The 24,183-nt window shown below is 34.9% G+C and overlaps 2 protein-coding genes across 8 annotated transcripts in view; both read left to right on the forward strand.

Annotated features, from left to right (window-relative positions):
* Positions 1-2,005: 2,005 nt before the first annotated feature.
* Positions 2,006-6,559, forward strand: mrpl44 (mitochondrial ribosomal protein L44). Its single transcript, XM_073818178.1, has 5 exons — positions 2,006-2,203; positions 3,568-3,790; positions 3,877-4,122; positions 5,530-5,708; positions 6,026-6,559. Exons 1-5 carry the CDS (start codon positions 2,031-2,033, stop codon positions 6,201-6,203), a joined length of 999 nt encoding a protein of 332 aa, XP_073674279.1. The 5' UTR covers positions 2,006-2,030; the 3' UTR covers positions 6,204-6,559.
* A 1,954-nt stretch (positions 6,560-8,513) lies between these two features.
* Positions 8,514-24,183, forward strand: part of agfg1a (ArfGAP with FG repeats 1a) — a 34,260-nt gene continuing 18,590 nt past the window's right edge. For all 7 annotated transcript variants that reach the window (XM_073817504.1, XM_073817506.1, XM_073817508.1 and 4 more), the window contains exon 1: positions 8,514-8,941. In XM_073817504.1, coding sequence (XP_073673605.1) covers positions 8,775-8,941 — 167 coding nt within the window. In that variant the 5' untranslated portion in view covers positions 8,514-8,774. The remainder of the gene's footprint in view (positions 8,942-24,183) is intronic.

Raw genomic sequence — 24,183 nt, forward strand, 5'->3', positions numbered from 1 at the left:
TACCAATTTATTTCGCTATTCTGTTTAGTTTATATATAGTTCTGAGAAATGAAGTCAAAATTGTGAGATATAAACAGGATGTTCTGACTTTTTCTCAAAATTGTGTGATATAAACTAGCAATTGTGAGTAATAAAGTCAGAATTGCAAGTTATAAAGTCAGAATTGCGGGATATAAACTCGCAATTCTGAGAAATTAAGTCAAAATTGCAAGATATAAACATACAATTGCGAGACGAAGTCAGAATTGCAGGATATTAAGTCAGAATTTGAAGTTATAGTCAAGATTGAAGATATAAACTAAATCTCCTGTTTATATCTTAATTTTGACTTCATTTCTAAGAATTGCAAGTTTATATACCAATTTATTTCGCTATTCTGTTTAGTTTATATCGCAGCTCTGAGAAATGAAGTCAAAATTGCGAGATATTAACACGAGGTTCTGACTTTTTTCTCAAAATTGTGTGATATAAACTAGCAATTGTGAGTAATAAAGTCAGAATTGCAAGTTATAAAGTCAGAATTGCGGTATATAAACTCGTAATTCTAAAATAATTAAGTCAAAATTGCAAGATATAAACAGACACAATTGCGAGACAAAGTCAGAATTGCTGGATATTAAGTCAGAATTTGAAGTTATAGTCAAGATTGAAGATATAAACAGGTAAAATTGCAAGATATAAACTAAATCTCCTGTTTATATCTCACAATTTTGACTTCATTTCTCAGAATTGCAAGTTTATATACCAATTTATTTTGCTGTTCTGTTTAGTTTATATCGCAGTTCTGAGAAATGAAGTCAAAATTGCAAAATATAACCAGGAGGTTCTGACTTTTTTTCCCTCCAAATTGTGTGATATAAACTAGCAATTGTGAGTAATAAAGTCAGAATTGTGAGTTATAAATTCAAAATTGTGAGATATAAACAGGAGGTTCTGACTTTTTTCCTTAGAATTGTGTGATATAAACTCTCAATTGTGAGTAATAAAGTCAGAATTGCAGGATATAAACTCGCAATTCTGAGAAATTAAATCAAAATTGCAAGATATAAGCAGACACAATTGCGAGACAAAGTCAGAATTGCTGCAAATAAAGTCAGAATTCCGGGACATAAACTTACAATTCTGACTTTTTTTATCAGAACTGCATGTTTATATACCCTGTTTATAACTCAGTTGCGAGTTTATATCTCAGTTCTGTGAAAAAAAGTCAGAATTCTCACAAAAACTCAATTCTGTATGTATCTTGCAATTTTGACTTTTTCTTGCAATTATAAGTTTATATCACAATTCTGAACTTGCAATTGTGAGTTTATATGACATAATTCTATGAAAAAGACAGAATTGCAAGTTTCTATCAGAAGTGCGAGATGCAAACTCGAAAATGCAAGAAAAAAAGTCAGAATTGTGAGATAAAAAGTTGCAATTTACCTTTATTTTTTATTTAGTGGCAGAAACAGGCCTCCATAGTGGCATGATTACCACAAAAAAATATATATATTTTTAATTTTATTTAAATTTATAAAAAAAATTAATTTAATTTAAAGTTAATATAATAGAATGTATATTAAGTTCCATGGTCATTAATACTTGTCATACTGTACCAAAAAATAACAATAACAACAACGTGCAGTAAACAGTGAAACTGTTTGCACTACAAACCAGTGTGTTCATAATTAAGATGATACAATAAAATAACATGAAACACCAATTTGCAATATCAAGCAGCAAAACAAGCTGTTTTGTACATCTAAAAATAGCTGGATATTTGAGGCCATAAACCTACAATTTTCAAATGACCCATATTGCACATACCTATAACCCTTGTGTCAACGTTTAAAAAGGTTAGTACATAAATTTGCTGAAAAGGGGGGGGGAAAAAGAAAAAAAAGTATTTTAATCAACTTTGGCGTGCTGCCCCAATAATGACAAACTCAGCGCTCCGGACACGTGGCGGCGCTGTGGTCAGTTTCCCTCCCGCTTTCCGTCGCTCTTCCGCGGACTGCGCTGCGCAGTGTCAGGTCGCGGCTGTCATGGCGGCGTGCAGGGCACTCGTGAGTCGCGCTGTATTACCTCTGCATTACCATCATGTGTGCAAAGGAGTGATGCTCACACACATCAGAGAGAAGAAGAGATGGATGAAGGCTTACACACTAATCATGGAGAGGAAGAGAAAGATGGAGGGACCCCCACCTCCAAAGCCACGGTCAGTAGAACATCTCAAGGCCACTTGTGGTTCTCTCCGACCGTGAGTCAAATCATAGTGAGCTGTCTAACGTTACCTAGAAATTATATTTCGGCGTCATAGGCAGTATCTTGCATGTCCAAATATGCTGTCTAGGTAGGCAGCTCGCTGGGTTTTGAGACGCACCCAGTGAAATCAGCTGTAAATATCGAGATAACCGCATTATGTGTGAAGCAGTGTACAGATAAATTAGCTTGTTGATGATATTTACTTTTTTTCTTCTCATTATGTCTTATCCATGCATTCTTGTCATCTCTCAGGGCTGAAATATTAGCACATTTTTGCGTAATTTCCCAGTTTAATAAAGGCTTTTCTCTGCATGAAAATGTGGGAAAATGTGATGGCATTAATAATATTGTTTGGTTTGAGTGTAAAGTAAATATAGATTCAACGTTTTTGAACCGTAAGATTTTTTATTTTTTATCTGCTCTTCTCTGCATTTATTTGATCCAAAGTACAGCAAAACAGTATAATTTTGAAATATTTTTACTATTTAAAATAACTTTTTTCTATTTGAATATATTTTAAAATATAATTTATTCCTGTGATTTCAAAGCTGAATGTTTAGCATCAATGCTCCAGTCACATGATCCTTCAGAAATCATTCTAATATTCTGATTTGCTGCTCAAAAAACACGTGTTATTGTTATTATTATGTTGAAAACAGCTTAGTAGAATTTTTTCAGTTTTTTTTTTTTGATAAATAGAAAATTCAGAAGAACAGCATTTATCTGAAATAAATCTTTTGTAACATTATAAATGTCTTTATCATCACTTTTTTTTTTTAGCAATTTAATGCATCCTTGCTAAACAAAAGTATTAATTTCTTTCTTTTTTTAATCATTTATTTCCCCCCAAAAGTAATACTGACTCCAAACTTTTGAATGGTATAGTGTGTAATGTTACAAAAGCTTTTTATTTCAAATAAATACTGATCTTTGGATCTTTCTATTCATCAAAGAATACTGAAAAAAATGTTCTCAACTGTTTTAAATATTGATAATACTAATAATAATAATAATAATAATAAATTGAACTGCAAATCAGCATATTAGAATTATTTCTGAAGGATCATGTGACACTAAAGACTGGAGTAATGGTGCTAAAAAGTTTGCTTTGATCACAGGAATACATTTTAAAATATATTCAAATAAAAAACAGATTTGAATGGTAAACTTTTTGCTGTACTTTGGATCAAAAAAATGCATGCTTGGTGAGCAGAAGAGACTAAAAAAAACATTGAAAATCTTACTGATTAAAACGTGGACTGCTAGTGTGTATAATTTTATGTGCACCTCTTTAACCCTCTTTTCTTTTCCCATCAGCTCCCAGCAGCCAAACTTTGAATACCATGCTGAAGTGGAGGCTTTCGGTGCCCGACTGCAGGAGAGTTTCTCTCTGGAGCTTCTGAAGACAGCGTTTGTGAACTCATGTTACTTGCGATCTGAAGAGGAGAGGAGGAAAGCACTTGGCCTTGATTTGGAGACAACCACCCTCAACCTCAAAGACAACAGCGAACTGTGTGTGCATGGTCAACAGTTCACAAAGGTGATAAGAACACTTAAGTCTCATGCTGGAATATTTGAGTAAATTGTATGATATTCATATTCCTCTCCTTCCATTGTTATGTATAGGGTTTCCTCAGTGACTGGTGCAGAGGCAGCTTTCCCAGCCTGCCTGAGGAAGGTGTTGCAGCCGTTGTAGGCCACCTGACAGGGTCAGAGGTCATGTGTCACATCGCACAGAACCTCGCAGTAGAGGATTTAACGATGAGTGCAGAGTGTCCTGTTCCAGATGAAACTCTGCAAGGAACATTGTTCGCTGTGATTGGGGCTCTGGAGCAGAGCAGCGGGCCTGTGCGAGCCGGGCTTTTCATTAGGGTAAGACAAGAGTCCCCCCCCCCCCCCCCCCCCAAAAAAAAACCCCCAAAACAATTTATATCGAATAATAATTAAAATGTTTACCAAGACAGCATTTATTTGGCCAGAAATACAGTAAAACTGTGGAATGACATTATAATTTAAAATAACACATATTTAATTTCATATTTAATTGTTTAATTTTTACAATTTTTTTTTTATATATATATATATATATATATATATAATTCTAACATTAAATGTATAAATTAAAATTACATTTTAAAATTATATATATAATTTATTTATTATTTATATTTTATTTTTATTTATTTATTTTTACATTTTGTGTGTGTGTAATATTTTTATTTAATATTTAATGTAATGTATATATATTAATTTATGTATGTGCAAAATAATGTAAAATGTATTTAAAAAACATTATTTTTTTATTTTTTTAATTATAATAATTTATAGAATTATATAATTTTATTATTATTTTTAAATGTAGAAAAATGATAGATACATAATTTTAATATTTAATTATTAATATTTTTAATAAACGTGTGTATGTATGTGTTTATATATATATATATATATATATATATATATATATATATATAAAATTTTAGATAGATACATCATTTTAAAATTATATATTATATATATTTATATATTTTTTTAATAAAAATGTGTGTGTGTGTGTGTGTGTGTGTATATATACACAGAGAGAGAGACAGATAGACAGATAGATAGATAGATAGATAGATAGATAGATAGATAGATAGATAGATAGATAGATAGATAGATGTGTGTAAAATTAAATAATATTTGAAAAAAACATTAAATCTCATTTAATTGTTTAATTTTAGAATTGTGTATATATATATATATATATATATATATATATATATATATAAAAATACAATTAAATATATATATCATTTTGAACAATTTAGTGTGTGTATATGCTTTTTATTTTTAATGTGTGCGTGTGCGTGTGCGCGTGCGTGCGTGCGTGCGCGTGCGCGTGTGTGTGAAATTGAAACTTAATAGAAAAATTATTAAGAATTTTATTTTTTGCCAAGACAGCTGTTTTGTCCAGAAATACAGTAAAATGGTTACATTGTGAAAAATAATTACAGTTTACAATAAGTATTACAATAACATGTATTCAATTTCATATTTAATTGTTTAATTTTAGAATTGAATATGGATTATTTTATGATTTATACATTTTGAGAAATTTCATATTGTATGTTTTATAGAAATATATCTAAATATATATATATATATATATATATATAATTTTAGATTTGTTTTTTTTTTATATTATATTATATTAAATTACATTATATTATATGTGTTACAGACCCTAATCTTTGTGCACTGAAAGTTGATTCATTTGTTGGGTGTGTGATTTTGCAGGATTTCCTGGTGACTCAGCTAATAGGGAAAGACTTATTTGACATGTGGAAGGTGGTTGATCCCATGGGGCTGCTAGTTAAAGAGTTGACCCGTAAAGGTATAGCTCTACCTGAGCCCCGCCTCATCCGCTCTGCCGGCGCCAGTACCGCCCTCCCTCTCTATTTCGTCGGACTTTACAGGTATGACACAAGCTTTAATAAGTTGCATGAGGTCATTGTTAATTGCAGTGACAGAAAATTAACATTTAAGAAGCATTGTGTAATGTCATGCTGCCAAGTATTGAAGCCCTGATCTATATTCTCCACAGCCTGTAAATAAAACTTTAGTTGATTAATCTGATGTGTCATTTCAGGGTTGAGTCAGATTTATTCTGGTCTCCTCCAAGTAACAATTTCTGACCCACTTCTATAGCAAATGATCAATACTCCTCTCAGTTTAGGTTTTTGATTGATTTTTAAAATGGCAAATCTGTTTTTGGCTTTCTTTTTTGTGTCAGTGACCGTAAGCTGCTGGCTCAGGGTCCGGGCGAGACTGTCCTGGCAGCAGAAGAGGAGGCAGCTCGCGTGGCTCTGAGGAAACTCTACGGCTTCACAGAGAACCGCAGACCTTGGGACTTCACTGCCCACCGTGAGCAGCTGCAGAAGCCCAACACACAGGCTCTTACCAGCGGATAAATCACAGACTCAGTGTTTTGTACTGAGTCCAATGGGACACTATTTGAAGAGCCAAAACATGCACATTCATCATCATGTGCTTTCATTTGTTGAAATGTGTCTGTCAAGTTACTGGAGGCCAATTTATATATCTCCGAAAGACTGAAACTCTTAATGTACCACATACTAAGATAATTAAAAACACCTTAGGAGCATTTATCTGTTTTGCAGGTGTATGTTTTTTAGATGCTCTTTCATCTATTACTGCATATTATTGATGTATATAAATGGTATGCTTCATTGCTTATACAAGTTCTGAACAAAATGTTCCACTTGAAGTGTTCAGTCTGGATAGAATACAAAAAGCATTTTTTGGCTTTTTGTGTTGTCATGGATACTGGTTTTGCATGGTCACCATAAAGATATTTTACTCATCTAAGCAGCCAGATTCTACTTGGCTAGCAGTCATGCAGTAATAGTGATGATTAGAAATGCAGATAATTGCAAAATGTCTGAAGAATCAATGTGTTATGTTTTCCTCCTACCATTTTATCCATGCAAAATAATCTGTATATGGCACATTCTACACAATTGGCCCAAAGTCAGAGTTGGAAACATTTAAAAAAAAAAAAAAAAAAAAAGGTCTTTTTCCCCAAAATTGTGTGTGCGCGCAAATTGTATACTATCCAAGGTACACATTTCTAGTAATTGTGCAGTTAATTCTTATATTGTATTTTTAAAGTTTTGGAATATTTATATATACTATATTTTAAGTAGAAGGGTTATATTCACCTATTAAGATTTTATTAAAATATTTTGTTATTTTATTTAAAAAATTTCAGAGGTAAATTAGTAACACTTATTTCAATATTATTTCAATTTTAACAATATTTCAAGTGTGATTTATGAGATTTGTTGAATTTTGAATCCAATTTTTCTTTGTAAAAGGATTTTAAAAAATCATACTGAGACCTATCTACTAATAAGACCTAAAATCAGTCTCAGCCAATGCACTAAAACACACTGTTTCTGTAGTGACATAAAAATGCGGGACACATTTCTTTTACATAAAGTTTCCTAATTTACAAAGAAAATATCAAATGAATCTTTCTGAACTTCACTTTTTACAATTTTTTTTCACTTTTTATACTTTTAAAAACAATAATGAAAAAAATACAAAAATTAATTCAATATAATTTTTATAAGTTGAAATTTAGGGGTTATGGTTCGGGACAGCCACCTGCAACTGAAAGTACCCGATAAATTATGATTTAAAATTATAATATTAAGCTTACTAATATTTTAAATATTATTGTGGGTTTCAATAGATAATAGAAAGATGTTAGTAAACAGCTGAGATTTTAAGCGTGAGTTTTGAGAGTTTTGTGAGTTGTGGGACCGGCAGTCTAGAATGGCCCGTATAAAAACAGATTATTAGAGCATGAGCTACAAGAAAATACTATTTCAGTCCTGCTAAATTTCAGTGTTACTGCCAATTCTTTATAATTTGCTAAATGCACTACCAATTTTTGAGAGAAAATAGGTTCTGCACGTTTTTTTTTTCCAGTGTAGGAATTCATTTAAAACATTTTAAGGTCAAGGCGTTACAAAAATGTGAGAAATATACAACAAATATACTATTTGATTAATTATTAAAGGTACATAATTCAATTGTAACAACATTTCAAGTGTGATTTACGATTTTTGTTTTATTTTGAATCCAAATTTTCTTTGTAAAAAGCAAAAAGTTGATCCTACTGATTTCAAACTTAAGGACTCCTACAAAAAAACCATGAGAAATCTAAGTGTGCTTCATCCAATTCGTTTATCACTTCATTATACATATTCATGGCCATCTTAAAAACAAAAGGTGATTAATAATTAATAAGTCGATTCATGTCCTCAGCGAGCCAAATCCTCTGAATTAGGTCACTCTTGCAGAGAATTGGAGCCGCTGTGTTATTGTGTCGCGTCCATGTGTTCCTCAAGAGGGCGCTGCGGGTCAAGAACATTAAATGAGAGCGAAAACGTGCACTCGAGAACTTGCGGGCGGGGCTCGATTGTGATCACGTGATCCTAGGCAGCGCCTGTGATTGGTTACTCGCTTTCCCGTTCCAGACTTTTCGCTCCGGTTTGTCAAAATATTGACTCTGTTACACAAAACCATCATGTTTTTTTCTAACTTATAGGTACGAACGTATTTATTAGTGTATATTTATTATATTTATATATATAACAGTTTTAGCACTGAGCCATTTGGTAGGCTATCTCATCCCCCTGTTGGCCACTATGTTAAACTGCACGCATTGAATTCAGGGTGGGAGGGCTGGCCGTCGAGTCGCTCCCTGGCAGTGAAAGTAGAGTGGGCAGTCTGGCTGTTAAAGAAAGTGCCTGCGCCTCAGGACCCTCCTCTCTTCACTACGGCGCTTTTCGCCCGTTGTTCGCGAAACGTGAGGCCCTTCTGAAGAACTCCGGTCCGTCTTACCTTCCCGGTGACACGTTTTAAAGGAAACCTCTGCCTGATAGGAACACATTTTGGATTTTTATTACATTAATTTTTTATTGACCGACGTTACATTAACGGCTCCGGCCATGGCAGCCAGCGCGAAGCGAAAGCAGGAGGAAAAACACCTGAAGATGCTGCGGGAAATGACGAGTTTGGCGCCCAACCGAAAGTGCTTCGACTGCGACCAGCGCGGCCCGACCTACGCCAACATGACCGTGGGCTCGTTCGTCTGCACGTCCTGCTCAGGCATCCTGTGAGCCACCCTCTCCTGTCTATCTCTGTCTGAGCCCTCTTTATTTCACACACTGGCTGTGTCTCAAAACCTAGTGGGCTACCTATCTAGACATCATAACCGCATTATTTCACGCCCTTGGTGCCATAAATATGTCTAGTTAGGCAGCTCTGTAGGTTCTGAATTCGAAAAACCAATTGTTTCAACCCAGCTGTTGAATTCATTAACATAAAGCGGGTTTAAAATGTAAATAAGGGTGGGTAAATGGGTTGTTTTCATATTGGGGGTTGGTAATATGTCAGTTGACCAAGCTTTAAGGGTGGGCAAATTGTATTTGGGGTGGGTGGTTGGGCTAATGCAGTAACATGTGTGGCTTGCTTTCAGTCCACTCCAGCAAACTTGAGCAGCTACCTGTAACGTTAGGCATATCACTTGTCTTGTGGTCTTTTCATACTCATGTCCTGCATTGTCTTATCTAGTAGTGAGGACAGGCCTTTGTGGATCAGATAAACCTTTATACAGCATGTGGAAGAGCTGGATAGTCATAGAGACACATGGTGACATGTGGCAAAGGGTGTGTGCACCCCTGCAGTGTTGTCCTGATAGTGAAGGGCTTGAGAATCTATAAATTAAGCTGAATTTATATTTTAAGTTACTTGTATGGTGTAGAGGATGTGTGGAAAAATATATAGAAAAGTACTATATAGTTAGGTAGATAATCTGACAGATAGTCTTTCATTAATGAATTTAATTTTACATCTATTTATTGATCAATTGACTAGACTAGTACTGTGCTGATGTATTATTTAAATGTTTAAAAATATATTTATTTTTATGATTTATTTAGTTTTAATTATTAATGTAGTTATTTATTTTTCTTTTGTTTTAGATCTAACTAAATACTATGAAATAAACTGCATTTATTAAAATATATTGATTTAAAAAGCTTTTAAATAAATAAAAATTTAATTAATAATATAAAAATGAAGCTAGGTAATAGTAGAAATATTTTTTTCCCCCAAAAATGCATACCAGTCAAAAGGTTTTGAACAGTAGGATTTTTGCTGGTTTTCAAAGAAGTCTCTTCTGCTCACCAAGCATGCATTTATATGATTTAAAGTACAGCAAAAACTGTAACAACTGTAATAAATATTTTTTACTAAATAAAACAACTGTTTTCTATTTGAATATATTTAAAAATGTAATTTATTCCTGTGATCAAAGCTACATTTTCAGCATCATTACTCCAATCTTCAGTGTCACACAATCCTTCAGAAATCATTCTAATATGCTGATTTGCTGTTCAAGAAACATAGAAAATATAGAAATTAAATATTTTATTTAAAAAAATGCTTTAAATTGATTAAAAGACATAATATTACAAAAAAAATCTCTTTCATATAAATGCTGTTCTTCTGAACTTTCTATTCATCAAAGAATCCTAACTGGAGTAATGATGCTAAAAATTCAGTTTTGAAATCACAGGAATAAATTACATTTTAATATGTATTCAAATAGAAAACAGTTGTTTTAAATCATAAAAAAAATTCACAATTTTACTGTTTTTGGTGTACTTCAGATTAAAAGAGACTTATTTAAAAACATTAAAATTTGATTAGTACATTTTTCATAGTACAAATTTGGCATTGTTGTTTTCAGCATGCTTTTTTTTTATATCAGATGTTGAGTTCTTGTGTAGTTTAGATTCGAATTTTACACTGAAGTAATTTTCCATGTAATTTATCTTCCCTTGTTAGCTGATAAGAATCAAATCGGCACAGGAATGAATGTTGAAACATGCCTTTTCACGGAGACAATGAAGGCAGAATCTCCATTTAAAGATGCGTTTAATGTGCTGTTGTGTCATAGATAATTTATAAATTTACCTGTTATTATAAACAGTTGTGTGTCCTGTATCTGCATTTCAGCCCTGTTGTGTAACAGCAGGGGATTTTGGATTAGAGTTGGAAATGCTCCTAAAATAATTCCTGTTTAATTCAGATTGCAGGAGTCATTCTGCAAGTAAATGATGAGTTTCTTGAATTTAAGTAAATGCTAAAAATAAGCAGACCACAATTCTTCATCGCATCTATGAAGCTGACAGCCATGGTTCTCTGAATTAATAGGAATCACCTTTTTTGTATGGTTTTGTCTTAAGTGGTCTGTGGCCATTTTTAATTTTTAATCTTTATTTTTTTGTGAGTGATTACCATGATTTATTGAGATTGCAAAACCATCGTTGTATTTTTGTAATATTAATTTACAATTTAAAAAAAAAAATCCCACTTGAGATGGAATGACCCACTTTTTTGCAATGCTCTATAAACCTAATTATTTCATGTATATTTATTGAATTTTGGAACATGTCAGTCAGAGTGTTCATATATGTTCTTTAGTGGTTTACAGAATTAATTCATTTATATTATTATAAAATTTATTAAATTGCTTTCTCATATGTTTGAAGAGCACAGTGCAATTCAATCCTGATTTTATGCTTTCTTTGCAATATGATGAAAACTGACCCACTTTTTCACATTTTTGCACAAATTCACCTTGATATCAAAATTCGAAATTCGAGGTTTGTCTGAATGGAATAGTCTAATTTGGGGAGTTTTTCATTCATACTCCTGAGTCTTCATGAATAATCTGAATTGGTTGTGTTAGTTCTTCAAATCTTGAGCTGTCTCATAGAGTCTGAACTTGTCTGAACTAGTCCTGTCTGAAACATGATGAGGTAGGTCTCATGGGTTTGCTTAAAAAATGGGTTCAATTTCCCAGCAATCAAGTGCATGAGAAGACAGTTCTGCTAAATTTAAACATCTTTTTACATCTTTGAGTTTTTAGAAGAAACTTGCAGTCCAAATGGTTACATTTGTGAAAAGAGATGTGTGAAAATGATCTCTCTTCGTATCCCACGGGAGTACAGGAACCATCTGCCATCTGTAAGCACTTCAGAGAGAAATGCAACAAACAGTCCGATATATTGGCATTGTTTCTGAGTAAGGCTATTGATAAATGTTCTGGCTTTAATGCAGTGTGGTTTGATGTTCTCCTGTTGTCCAGATACTGAGATCTCTGGAATGCCATACTGAGTGACCTCTTTAAAAAAATTGTAAAGAAATAGTCAATAATTCTCCATAAAGCAGAGCAGAGGAGAGGATGGTGAGATGGGTGCGATCGATTGAGCAAATAAAAGAAATACGAGTTTGTTGTTCTAGCTGAGCTCTTTTGGAGTCCTGGAGTGAGGTGAGGGGTGAGGATCATGTTAGTTCATTTGGAAGTGGTTTTAGGGGTATTTGAACAAGCCTGGGCCCAGCTGATAGTTAAACTAAAACTAAAAAGTAACAAGGGATGACGAGTTTGGTAGGCCTACCTGGAAATTGGCATCCAGTATTGGTTCCATTTAAAGGATTAATTCACTTCCAAAAAAAACATTTCCTGATAATTTACTCATCCCAATGTTATCCAAAATGTTCATGTCTTTCTTTCTTCAGTCAAAAAGAAATGACGTTTTTTTGAGGAAAACATACCAGAATTTTTCTCTATAAAGTAGACTTCAATGGGAGCCAATAGTTTGAAGGTCCAAATTGCAGTTTCAGTGCAGCTTCAAAGGGCTCTACACGATCCTAGATGAGGAATAAGGGTCTTATCTAGCAAAATGATATTCCTATTCCTTGGCTGGGATTGCGTCGAGCCCTTTGAAGCTGCATTGAAACTGCAAATTGGACCTTCAACCCACTGATCCCCATTAAATGGAGAAAAAATCCTGGAATGTTTTCCTTAACCTTAATTTCTTTTCAACTGAAGAAAGTCAGTCATGAACATCTTGGATGACATGGGAGTGAGTAAATTATCAGGGAATTTTAATTCATGAGTGAATTAATCTTTTAACCACAGACCTCATTTCAGGCATTTAACCAAAAAACCCATTTGGGACGATGGAACCAGAAGTGCAAAAATGCTAACTTGTTTCTTCACTCTATTATTTGTAACTATCCTAATTGTCTATAATTGTTCCTCCATTGCTGACAGAGTCTGTGAACAATGACCGTCCTAGTAAACTCCATCAGGGGAGATAATTGGGTTCTTTTCTAAGCACCAGCTTCTAAAATGACTTCAGTATCACCAGAGAGACATCTGCTCCCTGCACTAAAGTGTATGCACCAGATGTCAGACAGCCAATGCAAGGGAGTCTCCTTACAACCAGTCTGCAAATATTTGACTTTTTTTGTACTTACTATCTCTGCATGTCTGCATTGAGCAATTTAAACCTTATTCCACATTATGCTTAGCTAAAGGCACAGCCAAGTCAAAAGCCTAATATATGCACGTTTCTCTTGTGTGGGTTATGGAAAAGTGAATGATTAACGTGCTACGCTATTAATGTATGAGCTATTAGGTGTTGGATTTTAATTAGGGCATTTGCATTGGGAGATGATCCTCTGGCTTTGATGGATTCACAAGTGTGCCAGTGATTTCCAGTTTTAATCCTGAAGAACTGAAAGTAGATTTTGACCTGCTGCTGCACAGCGTTTTTTTTTTTTTAGTGATAGGCTGAATTTCACTTCATCAGATTAAGGATTTTAACTTAATTTTGTTAGAAATTAGAGATGTACTATTTAATTTTTTTTTCTTAATGTATCTGTCAATATTGTATATTAATTGTGCATGGTAATTTCTGCATATTTTTTACATTAGGTAATCTTTAAAAATGCTAATAATTAAAAAACACTGATAATTTTTCATTATTTCTTTTAGATAAAATAGTATTTTATTTAATATTAGCTATTTATCTTATCTGCCACTTAATAAAAAATAAAAGACTTATCTCACAATTTAGACTTTTTTTCTTGCAATTGCGAGTTTACATCTCAGAATCGCGTGATACAAGCTTGCAGTTCTGACTTTTTTTTTCTCAGAAATGTGAGAGATAAACCCGCAAATGTGAATTTTAAAGTCAGAATTGTGAAATATAAACCCACAATTCTGACTTTTTTTCTTTATATCTCGCAATTGTGACTTTTGCATGCAATTGAGCAAGTTTATATCTTACAGTTCTGAGAAAAGTCAGAATTGCGTGATATAAACTCACATTTGCGAGAAAAAAGTCAGCATTGCGAGTTTATTTCACGCAGTTCTGAGGAAAAAAAGAATTGTCTTTATATCTTGCAATTCTCACTTTATAATTCACAATTGCTAGTTTATATCTCTCAATTCTGGCTTTATAACTCACAATTTGCTTGTTTATATCATGCAATTCTGAGAAAAAGTCAGAACTGTGAGTTTAATCTTGCAATTTTGACTTTATAACTCACAATTTGCTAGTTTATATCATGCAATTCTGAGAAAAAAGTCAGAATTACGAGTTTATATCTTGTAATTCTGACTTTATAACTCACAATTGCTAGTTTATATCTCATAATTCTGACTTTATAACTCACAACTTGCTAGTTTATATCCTGCAATCTGACTTTATAACTCGCAATTGCGAGTTTATATTATGCAATTCTGAGAAAAAAGTCAGAATTACCAGTTTATATCTTGCAATTCTGACTTTATAACTCACAGTTGCTAGTTTATATTTCATAATTCTGACTTTATAACTCACAATTGCGAGTTTATATCTCTCAATCCTGACTTTGTAACTCACAATAGCCTGTTTATACCACACAATTCTGAGGGAAAAAGTCAGAATTGTGAGAGAAGGTGTCGCGATAACCATTTTTATTTTTTATTAGGTGGTGGAAATAGGCTTCCATAGTTATCTGCCATAATAACTTGAGAATAATTATAGGCTGATTTTAATTTGGACATTATTATTCAATTGTAACCCGAAATCCTAACCTGAAAGTATTACACTTTAAGCATGTAATTCATCCCATATTATCTATTATTCATCTTCTTCATCTTCATTCTTTATCACATCGCTTTGATTTCTTCGTCTCTGTTTATGACTGATATCCTGTAGTGATTTTGCCGCATTTCCTCTCACCTGATCTGAACTTTCATTACACTCTCACGTCTGTGCTTTTGTAATCACTCTGATCATTCTCTGGCTTGTACATATGACCATATTAGAAAATATGTATGTTTCTTGAACAGGAAGCCTATGTCAAGTATTTGCAGCATCAGCAGCATGTGATCTGCACGTGCACGGGAAGTGGAAACGGTAGGACAGGAAGTACACATTGTCCTCTCACTTCATTGTGTGAAAGGCCATCGCTCCACTCACACTTTTCAAATATTCACTTGATTTGATGGTTAAAATCGCAGTTATTGATTTCAAATTGTATTTTTTTTACTATGAAATATGTTTCATCATTAATGTTATCATTCATTTGTTTTATGTAGGACATATTTCAGTAAATTAAACAAAAATGCCTTTTCCCAGTGCTGAAATAGACCTTATTTATCCGAATTCACCCTATGCTGTATCTTATCAGTATTATATTAGCTATTAATCACATTGCTTAGAAGATATCATTGGGAGAAGTCTTATCAGCTGACCACTAATCTGAACTGTGATTTCCTTTCATGAATCTCTGAAAAGGAATGCAGATTTTTTTTGGCCTGAGAAAGACGAGCATTACCTGAGTGGAGATTGGTTGAAGTCAGGCTACCCACAAACACTTCCCTGTTAGTTTTATGGTGGGGTCAGTTACTGGGTAAACACATTCCAGCACAGGGTGGGTCCATTTGTCTCCCTCTCTTTCTCTCTTCTATCTATGTTACTCAATTCTTCAGCTTACTCACTTTCACTGTCTTGTTTTTCTCACTCTTTCTGGCTCTCCCCTCTTCTCTCTCGCTCTCTCTTACCCACTTTCTTTCTTTTAGTTCTCTCTATCATGTTTGCCTCTGTTTCCGTAGTCTCTGATATATCAGACACCGCAAGTCTTGCCTTGATTTTGATCATCATCATCTTGTGCCACACACTATTGTTTACACTTGCAACATTTCCTGTTGGCTGGTTTGCCAATATAGAATTCATCCATTTTTTTAAAACTAAAGTTTCCATTATTTTTTTTATTTTTATTTTTTTAAATTTAGTATTGAACTTTTGGCCTCTTTAACTTTTTATCTTTGCTTCATAAAATGTTTTATTTTTTATATCAAGCAGTAATAATTTTGTAAACGTGATAAGGCACTGAAGGGCGTTATTTGGTATGCCGCATGTAAATATTATTTATGAGAGGTATTATAAAAAAGTTAATATTTAGTGAGTTTGGCAATGTTACAGCCTGGTGAGTAGTTTGGGCTTGAAAAAATAATGTTCACCAAGGCTGCATGTATCTTCATAAAAATACGTTAAAATACTAATATTATGAGAGGTTATTACACTTCAATTCTTTCAGCTTTCAGCAGTTATTACTTCAGTGTCTTTAGTGATGCATCTATTCTAATAGTGGATTAACACATTTTTGATTAGTAGAATGAGATAAGCATTTACTTTTTTTAAATTAAAAAGGCTTTGACAAATCGATCCGTTTAAGGGGCAGTAGTGGCCTAATGGTTATGGAGTCGAACTCTGGCTGCCTGCTGCTCTGGGTATGTGTTCACTCCTGTGTGTGTTCACTCCTGTGTGTGTGTGTGTGTGTGTGTGTGTGTGTGTGTGTGTGTGTGTGTGTGTGTGTGTGTGTGTGTGTGTGTGTGTGTGTGTGTGTGTGTGTGTGTGTGTGTGCACTCCTGTGTGTGTGCACTCCTGTGTGTGTTCACTCCTGTGTGTGTTCACTCCTGTGTGTGTTCACTCCTGTGTGTGTGCACTCCTGTGTGTGTGCACTCCTGTGTGTGTGCGTGTGTGTGTGCGTGTGTGTGTGCGTGTGTGTGTGCGTGTGCGTGTGCGTGTGCGTGTGCGTGCGCGTGCGCGTGCGTGTGCGTGTGTGTGTGTGTGCGCGTGTGCGCGCGTGTGTGTGTGTGTGTGTGCACTACTGTGTGTGTGCACTTGGATGGGTTAAATGCAGAGCACAAAATTCTGAGTATGGGTTACCATACTTGGCCACACGTCACATCCTTTCTTTCCTTTTCTTTAATGCATGGCAAAAGAGGAACAGATGTACCAAATCAATTGAGTCATTTACACCGGAACCGCTCTGATTAATTCAAACTTGTGACTTTGATCATTCATTTTAAGCGATTTCGACATTGCATGTAACCAATAAAAAAAAAAAAAATCTAAATGAAATGATTCACGATACATAAAGTTCAAATGATTCTTGATCCACGCTCCAAGTCCTGATCTGAAATTATGGTTTTATTATTTAGGACTTGAGAGCATGGATCACAAATCATTTGATTAAGACCAGAACTTCAGAGCAGGTTCACAAAACTTTAGCTTTAGATCGAAACGTAGAACGTGGATCACAAATCTTTTGATTCAGATCAGGACTTCAGTGTGGGTTCGCAAATAATTTGTTGCAGATCAGTGATTTTTTTTGTCCTTTTTTCTTTTTATTAAACAGTAGAAAACATCAAACCATTAAGGCAGGGCAAACAAAACAAAGAAAAAGGATAGGAAGTATACATAAATACAAATCCTTTAAGAAAAATTAATTAAACAAAAAAAATTAATTATCTTTTTTTTTTTTTTTTAGATTTGATTAGAAGACATTGTTCGATAAGTGAGATCTCTCATTGAAGTCCTTGAAAATCAAAAAAGTAGTGTTTAAAAAGTTTGTGAAAGTCCTGGAATGTCATTTTACTGTATCTTAATGAACTATGTGTGTATATCTTATTTTTATTTGAATGAATGAAAGAAAGAACCAAGGGTGCATTGACTTCAAACTCTTGATAGTCTATTCTAAAACTCTCCAGACATGCTATGTCATACGTGTGTGTGTGTGTGTGTGTGTGTGTGTGTGTGTGTGTGTGTGTGTGTGTGTGTGTGTGTGTGTGTGTGTGTGTGTGTGTGTGTGTGTGTGTGTGTGTGTGTGTGTGTGCATTTTGTGGGTTTGTTGATGACTTGCATTGATGTGTTCAGAGGAAGTTTGAGCATTTTTCGCTTGCAGTGATTTCTTAAGAGGAACTTGACTATTGAGTAAACTCTCTGACACACCCACATGCTCACAGCCCTCACAAACCTACATATTTCTCTTTCTCTCTATCCGCCATACATTATTGCTATGTGGAGACCTGCCACTCGCCCAGTTTCTGACCCATTTTCCCCAAACCATCATCCACCTGCTCAGAGCATCATCACATACACACAGCCCCAACGCAACCAGCAATCGCACAAGCTCTCCTTCCACTCGTGGCTTTTCTCATTAATGAAACCAGATGCGGCATCTGCAAGCTCACCCAGTGTGTGAAGTCGATGCCAGAGCTTCTCACCACCACCAGCTGAAATGGCTTTCTCACACGCTACTTTTAAAGGTTAAGCGCTGGCCCTAGGCACTGTTAGCTAACTTTCCATCTCAAACATTAAAACAAAACAAAACATCGGCACTCTTTTGAGAGCTGCTCTGAGTGGCAGCACTTTAGTCAAACACAAACCCTCTGAACAAATGCAAGTAACCCAGTACACGTGGGATCAGGCGTGTGTTTCTCTTCATGTTTGTTTAGTATGTGTGTCAGGGTCATTCATTTGGCATTGCCACCCAAGATAGGTGAAAATCCATCTAGCTGTCCTGAATCCTGAAAGTAATGTTCAGTTGTCCTGGTGACTCGGATTAAATGTTTGTAATGGTTTTGTAATTTCTCGATGGCTTATGAGGCTGTGATTCATAAATGTTATTGGACAGCTGTCTATGCAAATCCCACCCCTAATATGACATGATAATTATGCTCTCGTGTTTAGTTGGCCGCTGCTCTGTCAGGAGTGAAGTGATGGATGAAGCGAGGACCTCCCTTTTTTTAGAATGCAGGCCGGACAACAAGAGACCGTTTGCTCACTTTAAAGGGGTCATCGGATGCCCATTTTCCACAAGTTCATATGATTCTTTAGGGTCTTAATGAAAAGTCTCTGATATACTTTGATTAAAAATGTTCAATAGTAGTGTAAAAAAAAAAACACTCTTACCTTGTCAAAATCAGCTCTGCAAAATTTTAACTCATTTTAAGACATGGCCCCTTTAAATGCCACCGAGCTCTGCTCGCCCTGCCCCTCTCTGGGATTATGTTTACTTTAGCTGCGTTTAGCTGCATTTAGCCGCGTTTAGCTGCATTTAGCCACGTTTATCGGCAAAACTTACCAACAAGCACATTATTAAGAAAGGCTATTTGCAAAGATGCATAAAAAACCCTTATACTCACTTCTGCTGTTGGTAAAGCTGCATCATGAATGATTCACACGAAGATAGATGCATATTTAGATTGGGATTGCCGCTTTCCATTTAAAAATGAAAGTAACGTTGTCCTCTGCGTCTTCAGCGGCTCAGATGTCGGGAGTAAATGACTACTGCTATGTTCATTATAACATCCAACAACAGAACACCTCAATCACTCAATTAGAGTCTTCCTCTGCACCTGAGTCACACAATGGCAATTGTATTCAGACTGTTTCAGCTCGGTGAGGGCGGGTCTAAGGTAAGACGCTAATGTCAATCAAATGTGTTTCGTCACAACGACAAGAAGCTGAGAATGAACTGGTTTTAAAAAGGGGATATTACTTTTAAAGATTAAAAAATACCACTGGGTGGATTTTTATCATTGTAGGGTGGTTGTGTACACAAACTACCAACACGCATTAATGTTCAAACAACATGTAAAAGTTAGTTTTGCACCCGATGACCCCTTCAAGGTCGATCCCATTTCAGTACAGGCAGTTCAAGAGATGATTTCAACACTAGTGTGAATATAAAATGTTAATATGTTAAATTTAAGGCATATATTTTATTTCTCTGCTTGGATTCTGTGTGTACTGGCCAATTTCAGTTTGTGGCCAGCAAGGCATTAATCACTAAAGATCTGATGAATTTTAGAGATACTTTGGTTAAAGGGATTTGACCCAAATTCTGTCATTTCCTCACCATCATTTTGTTTAGAATCCACATGACTTGCTTTTTTCTCTTGGCAGCCAAACGGACAGAGTTTGCCCTTGTTTTGAGAGCTACAAGATTAGTCGTTCTTATCCAGAAGGCTGGGACCCACTATGGGACTTCTGTTACAAGATGGCTTCTGTTTGCTTAAGTAGGTTTAAAATAAGTCAAAACAGATAAAAGATCTAAGATGTAAGCTGAAATCATATTTCTTATTTTAAATGGATAGTTCTGCCAAAAATGACAATTTTATTATGTCATTAATTACTCAATGTACTGTCGTTCCAAACCCGTAAGACCTTTGTTCATCTTCAGAACACAAATTAAAATATTTTTGAAGAAATCCGAGAGCTTTCTGAGCCTGCACAGACAGGAACGCAACTGACACATTCAAGACCCTAAAGGTAGTAAGAACATTGATAAAATAGTCTGTGTGACTGTGACATCAGTGGTTCAACTGTAATTTTATGAAGCTATGACAATACGACGTCTAACGTCGAAGACTGACGTTAAGCGAAGAAATTGTTGAATAAAGTCATTATTTTTGTTTTCTTTGGGCACAAAAAGTATTCTTGTGACTTTATTAATTGAGAGTGAGTAATTAATGACCATTTTCATTTTTGGGTGAACTATCTGTTTAATATATTGCAACTGTCAATAAAATCCTTGAAAATTATCAAATATCTTGGAGAGCCTTCAAATATTGTTATTGACAATGGATGGCCTTGAAGTCAAAAGGGTGAGAACCACTGTACAAGATAAATAAACACTTAAAATTTCAGCCTGTTTCTCACACAAAACTATTGTATAACATCAAAAGACTTGAAATATGGTGCATAAGTTGTATGGATAATTTTTTTAAGCTATAGTTGTCCGTTTTTGAGCTTGACAGCCTCTGTCCACATTCGATTCTTTTGTACATTCTGCTAAATTTCCCTTCTTGATTTCCACAAATGAAAGTCATACAGGTTTGACACATGAGGTTAAGCAAATGATGACCATTTTTAGTTTTAGATAAACTATTTACATACATATGCACGATTTTATCATTGTGCTTTTGAGCAGGTTACTACAAAAGACTTCCTCTACGATAAGATGCACTGTAAGTCACCTTGAATTTAAGCAGCTGCCAAATGAATTAATGTAAATACATATTCATAGCACATTTGCATAATTATCAGACATTACACTATGAAGCCACTGAAGTGTTATTCCTCGTGCTGTTGGTTTCAGGCAGTTTTTAGGACTTGTTGAGTTAGATTTGTTCGGCTTGAGGAAGTTTCGTAGAGCGGTTCTTAGGGGCCATGGTGACAGAATCCCAACCCCGTGCCAATGGCCCGCAGCAGCCTGTGTAAATAATTTAGCACCGGGTCTAATCTTACCAAGGCCTTGCTGTTCATGCCCTTCAGAATTTATCAGTGAATGCCTCACGTCTCCATAGGGACACATGCACACACTCATAATATAATGTACAGGAAGTAACAGGTGACGTGCCTTGAGATGGAAAATTGTTTTGGGGGAATTTACCAGTGCACTTGCATTCCCACATGCAAACATGCAGCGATCGTTAGTGCAGAAGTGGCGTGTTAGTGTGTGTTTATGCGCCTTTTGGGGGTTTCGAGGGGGTGTGTTTGCACGAATGGTGTTTTGAACATCTGTTGTGGCTCAGGTGTCAGATGAACTGTCACCCGTTTCAGCACAGAGGGATAGTGGAGTAGTGTACTGTTAAATGCCTTTTCCTTACTTACACATGTACTAATGCACTCTCCTATCACACTGCTATAGAAACGTGTGTGTGTGTGTGTGTGTGTGTGTGTGTGTGTGTGTGTGAGATTCTTAAAGGAGTAGTAGTATTGGGTAAACTGTTAAAATGTGTAACTACCTAAAATTAACTTCCTGTTAGTTATTAGCTGCAAATTTCATCATTAGATAAAAAGAAAAAGGAAGAGACCAGGGGATGGAAAAAACAAAACGGATGCGTAAGAGAAGCAGAGGTGGCGTATCCTGTGGTACACAGACTCAGATCCCTAGAGAGCAAATCTGAGCACGCTAACAGGGTAAATACAGGAAGGAAACAGGCTTTCTAATGGGCAGCCCTTACACATGTTTACATTGCTCTTGGGCATTCAGAGATCAAGTGTTCAAAGATCATGAGGCTGTGGAGTAAACACACATGCACAGACTCATTCAAAGACACACTGAATAATCAGATGCTCCTCTGGTTTCCTATCTAGTCCTTCCTTTGTTTTGTAATTCAGTTATAGTGGACGTTAAAAGTATGGACAGCAGCATTTTTTGGAAGAAATTAATACTTTTATTGAGCAAGGACACATTAAATTTATTAATGGAACCCTTGGTATTAATACTTGTATGTCTTAATATAACATAAATACCATTTACATTATTTTCATTACATAAAACGGTTGCGCTTTGTGAGCTGCTAGCACTATCTGTTGCTGTTTTTACCGCAACACAACTCAGAATAAGCAGCTCGGAAAATAAAATACTGATACAATGCCACATTGTGTGGCTTTTGGTTAATTTTCAGTCGAAGGGCAACGAGAAGTGATGTAAGTCTTCATTGCTTTCCTAGTGATACGAAAAGGAGAAAAGAATGGGAAGATGTCTGTGGATGAATAAAACTTCCCAAAGACCTGCGTCTTTGTTCTCTCCACTTTAGCCCTAATGCCTTTGAGGCTTTTAGTTGACCACAGCTACTGAAAGAGCTTACAAATGATGTACACATGCCGACGTTTGTAATGACGTCGAAGCCACTGAAGGAGATTTTCAGCATGGTTTTCACACGATTTCGAGGGGTGTTTAGACTATTAGTGGGGAAAATCGATGGGACGGCATTTGGTTTAAGCCTATGCTTATAAGCTCTTTCGATAGCTGTGGTCATTGTATCAGTATTTTATTTTCAGAGTTGCGTTGCTGTAAAAATAGCAACAGGTAGCAACAGTAGCTCACTGAGTGCAACCTTTTTACGTCATCAACATAATGGCGCCCACCATATTCCAAAATATGTATATAACGATGTGCATTTTTATAATAATGTAAAGATTTCATGTTTTTTTTTTTATAGATATTTCAATAAGAGACATCATTTGTGGTATATTAAGCCATCTTACTAGGGATCCCTTTAAAGACAATGTAAACACATTTATTATGTGAGTAAATATTACCATTTCAAATAAATTATGTTCTTTTAACTTAAAAGAACATAATTTATTTGAAATGGTAATATTTACTCACATAATAAATGTGAGTAAAAATACACAGAAATGCCTTCTGTCATGAATACGAAGCTTAAAAGTTTTAAGCTTCGTATTCATGACAGAAGGCATTTCTGTGTATTTTTGGTGAATAACATTGCTATTTTCATAATTTTTTTTAAACAATACTGTTAAAAATGAGATGAAAATAGTTTTGTTATTCCCCAAAAAATACTTTTTCAAGTCACCAAAAAAATACTTTCAAATTCTTTTCAGTGGGACAATTTGTGTAAGAAAGGTTTTGAGATTTACACAGAATCAAGTTTTTGTATGTGTAATGATGCTTTACATATTTTATCATTCTAGTTTGCGTTAAAAAAAGATAGAAAAGCCTTTCGCCTTATAAAATGGCTTATTAATACCCATATTCTGCCATAATTCTTTAAGTGACATGCTTAAACTTAAATAGTCTTCGTATGAAGAAAACCCAGTTTCCTACAGTTAATTATGGCTTTTAGTGGCCTATGTGTGCTCATCTCTTAAAGGAATAGTTCACCCAAAAATTAAAATTGTGTCATTAATTACTCACCCTCATATCATTCCAATACTGTAAGACTTTCATTTATCTTCAGAACACACAGATTTTTCTGATAAAATCCAAGAGCTTTCTGTCCCTGCATAGACAGCAGTGCAACTATCATGTTCAAGGTCTAGAAAGGTAGTAAGGACATTGTTAAAATAGTCCATGTGACATCTGTGGTTCAACCATAATATTGTAACGCAACGAGAATACATTTTGTGCATTCATTCAACAAGTTCTTTTCTTCCATGTCAGTATTCACCACACACTTGTAGCTTGTCACATGGACTATTTTAATGATGTCTTTACTACCTTTCTGGGCCTTGAACGTGATGGCTGCGTTGCTATCTATGCAGAGTCAGAAAGCTCTCGTTATTTCATCAAAAATATCTTAATTTGCATTCTTAAGATGAACGAAGGTCTTACAGCTAATTAATGACAGAATTTTCATTTTTTGAGTGAACTATCACTTTAAATACGAGTATCAATGTTATTCGT

The sequence above is a fragment of the Garra rufa genome, chromosome 14, assembly GCF_049309525.1.
Source record: "Garra rufa chromosome 14, GarRuf1.0, whole genome shotgun sequence".
Taxonomy (NCBI): Eukaryota; Metazoa; Chordata; class Actinopteri; order Cypriniformes; family Cyprinidae; genus Garra; species Garra rufa.

Bases quoted from the DNA above. Each gene is read 5' to 3' on its own strand.
- mrpl44 (XM_073818178.1), top strand. From the start codon at position 2,031: ATGGCGGCGTGCAGGGCACTCGTGAGTCGCGCTGTATTACCTCTGCAT. The intron at 2,204-3,567 runs GTCAGTAGAACA...TTTTCCCATCAG, and splicing joins CCCCCACCTCCAAAGCCACG to CTCCCAGCAGCCAAACTTTG. The intron at 3,791-3,876 runs GTGATAAGAACA...TGTTATGTATAG, and splicing joins ATGGTCAACAGTTCACAAAG to GGTTTCCTCAGTGACTGGTG.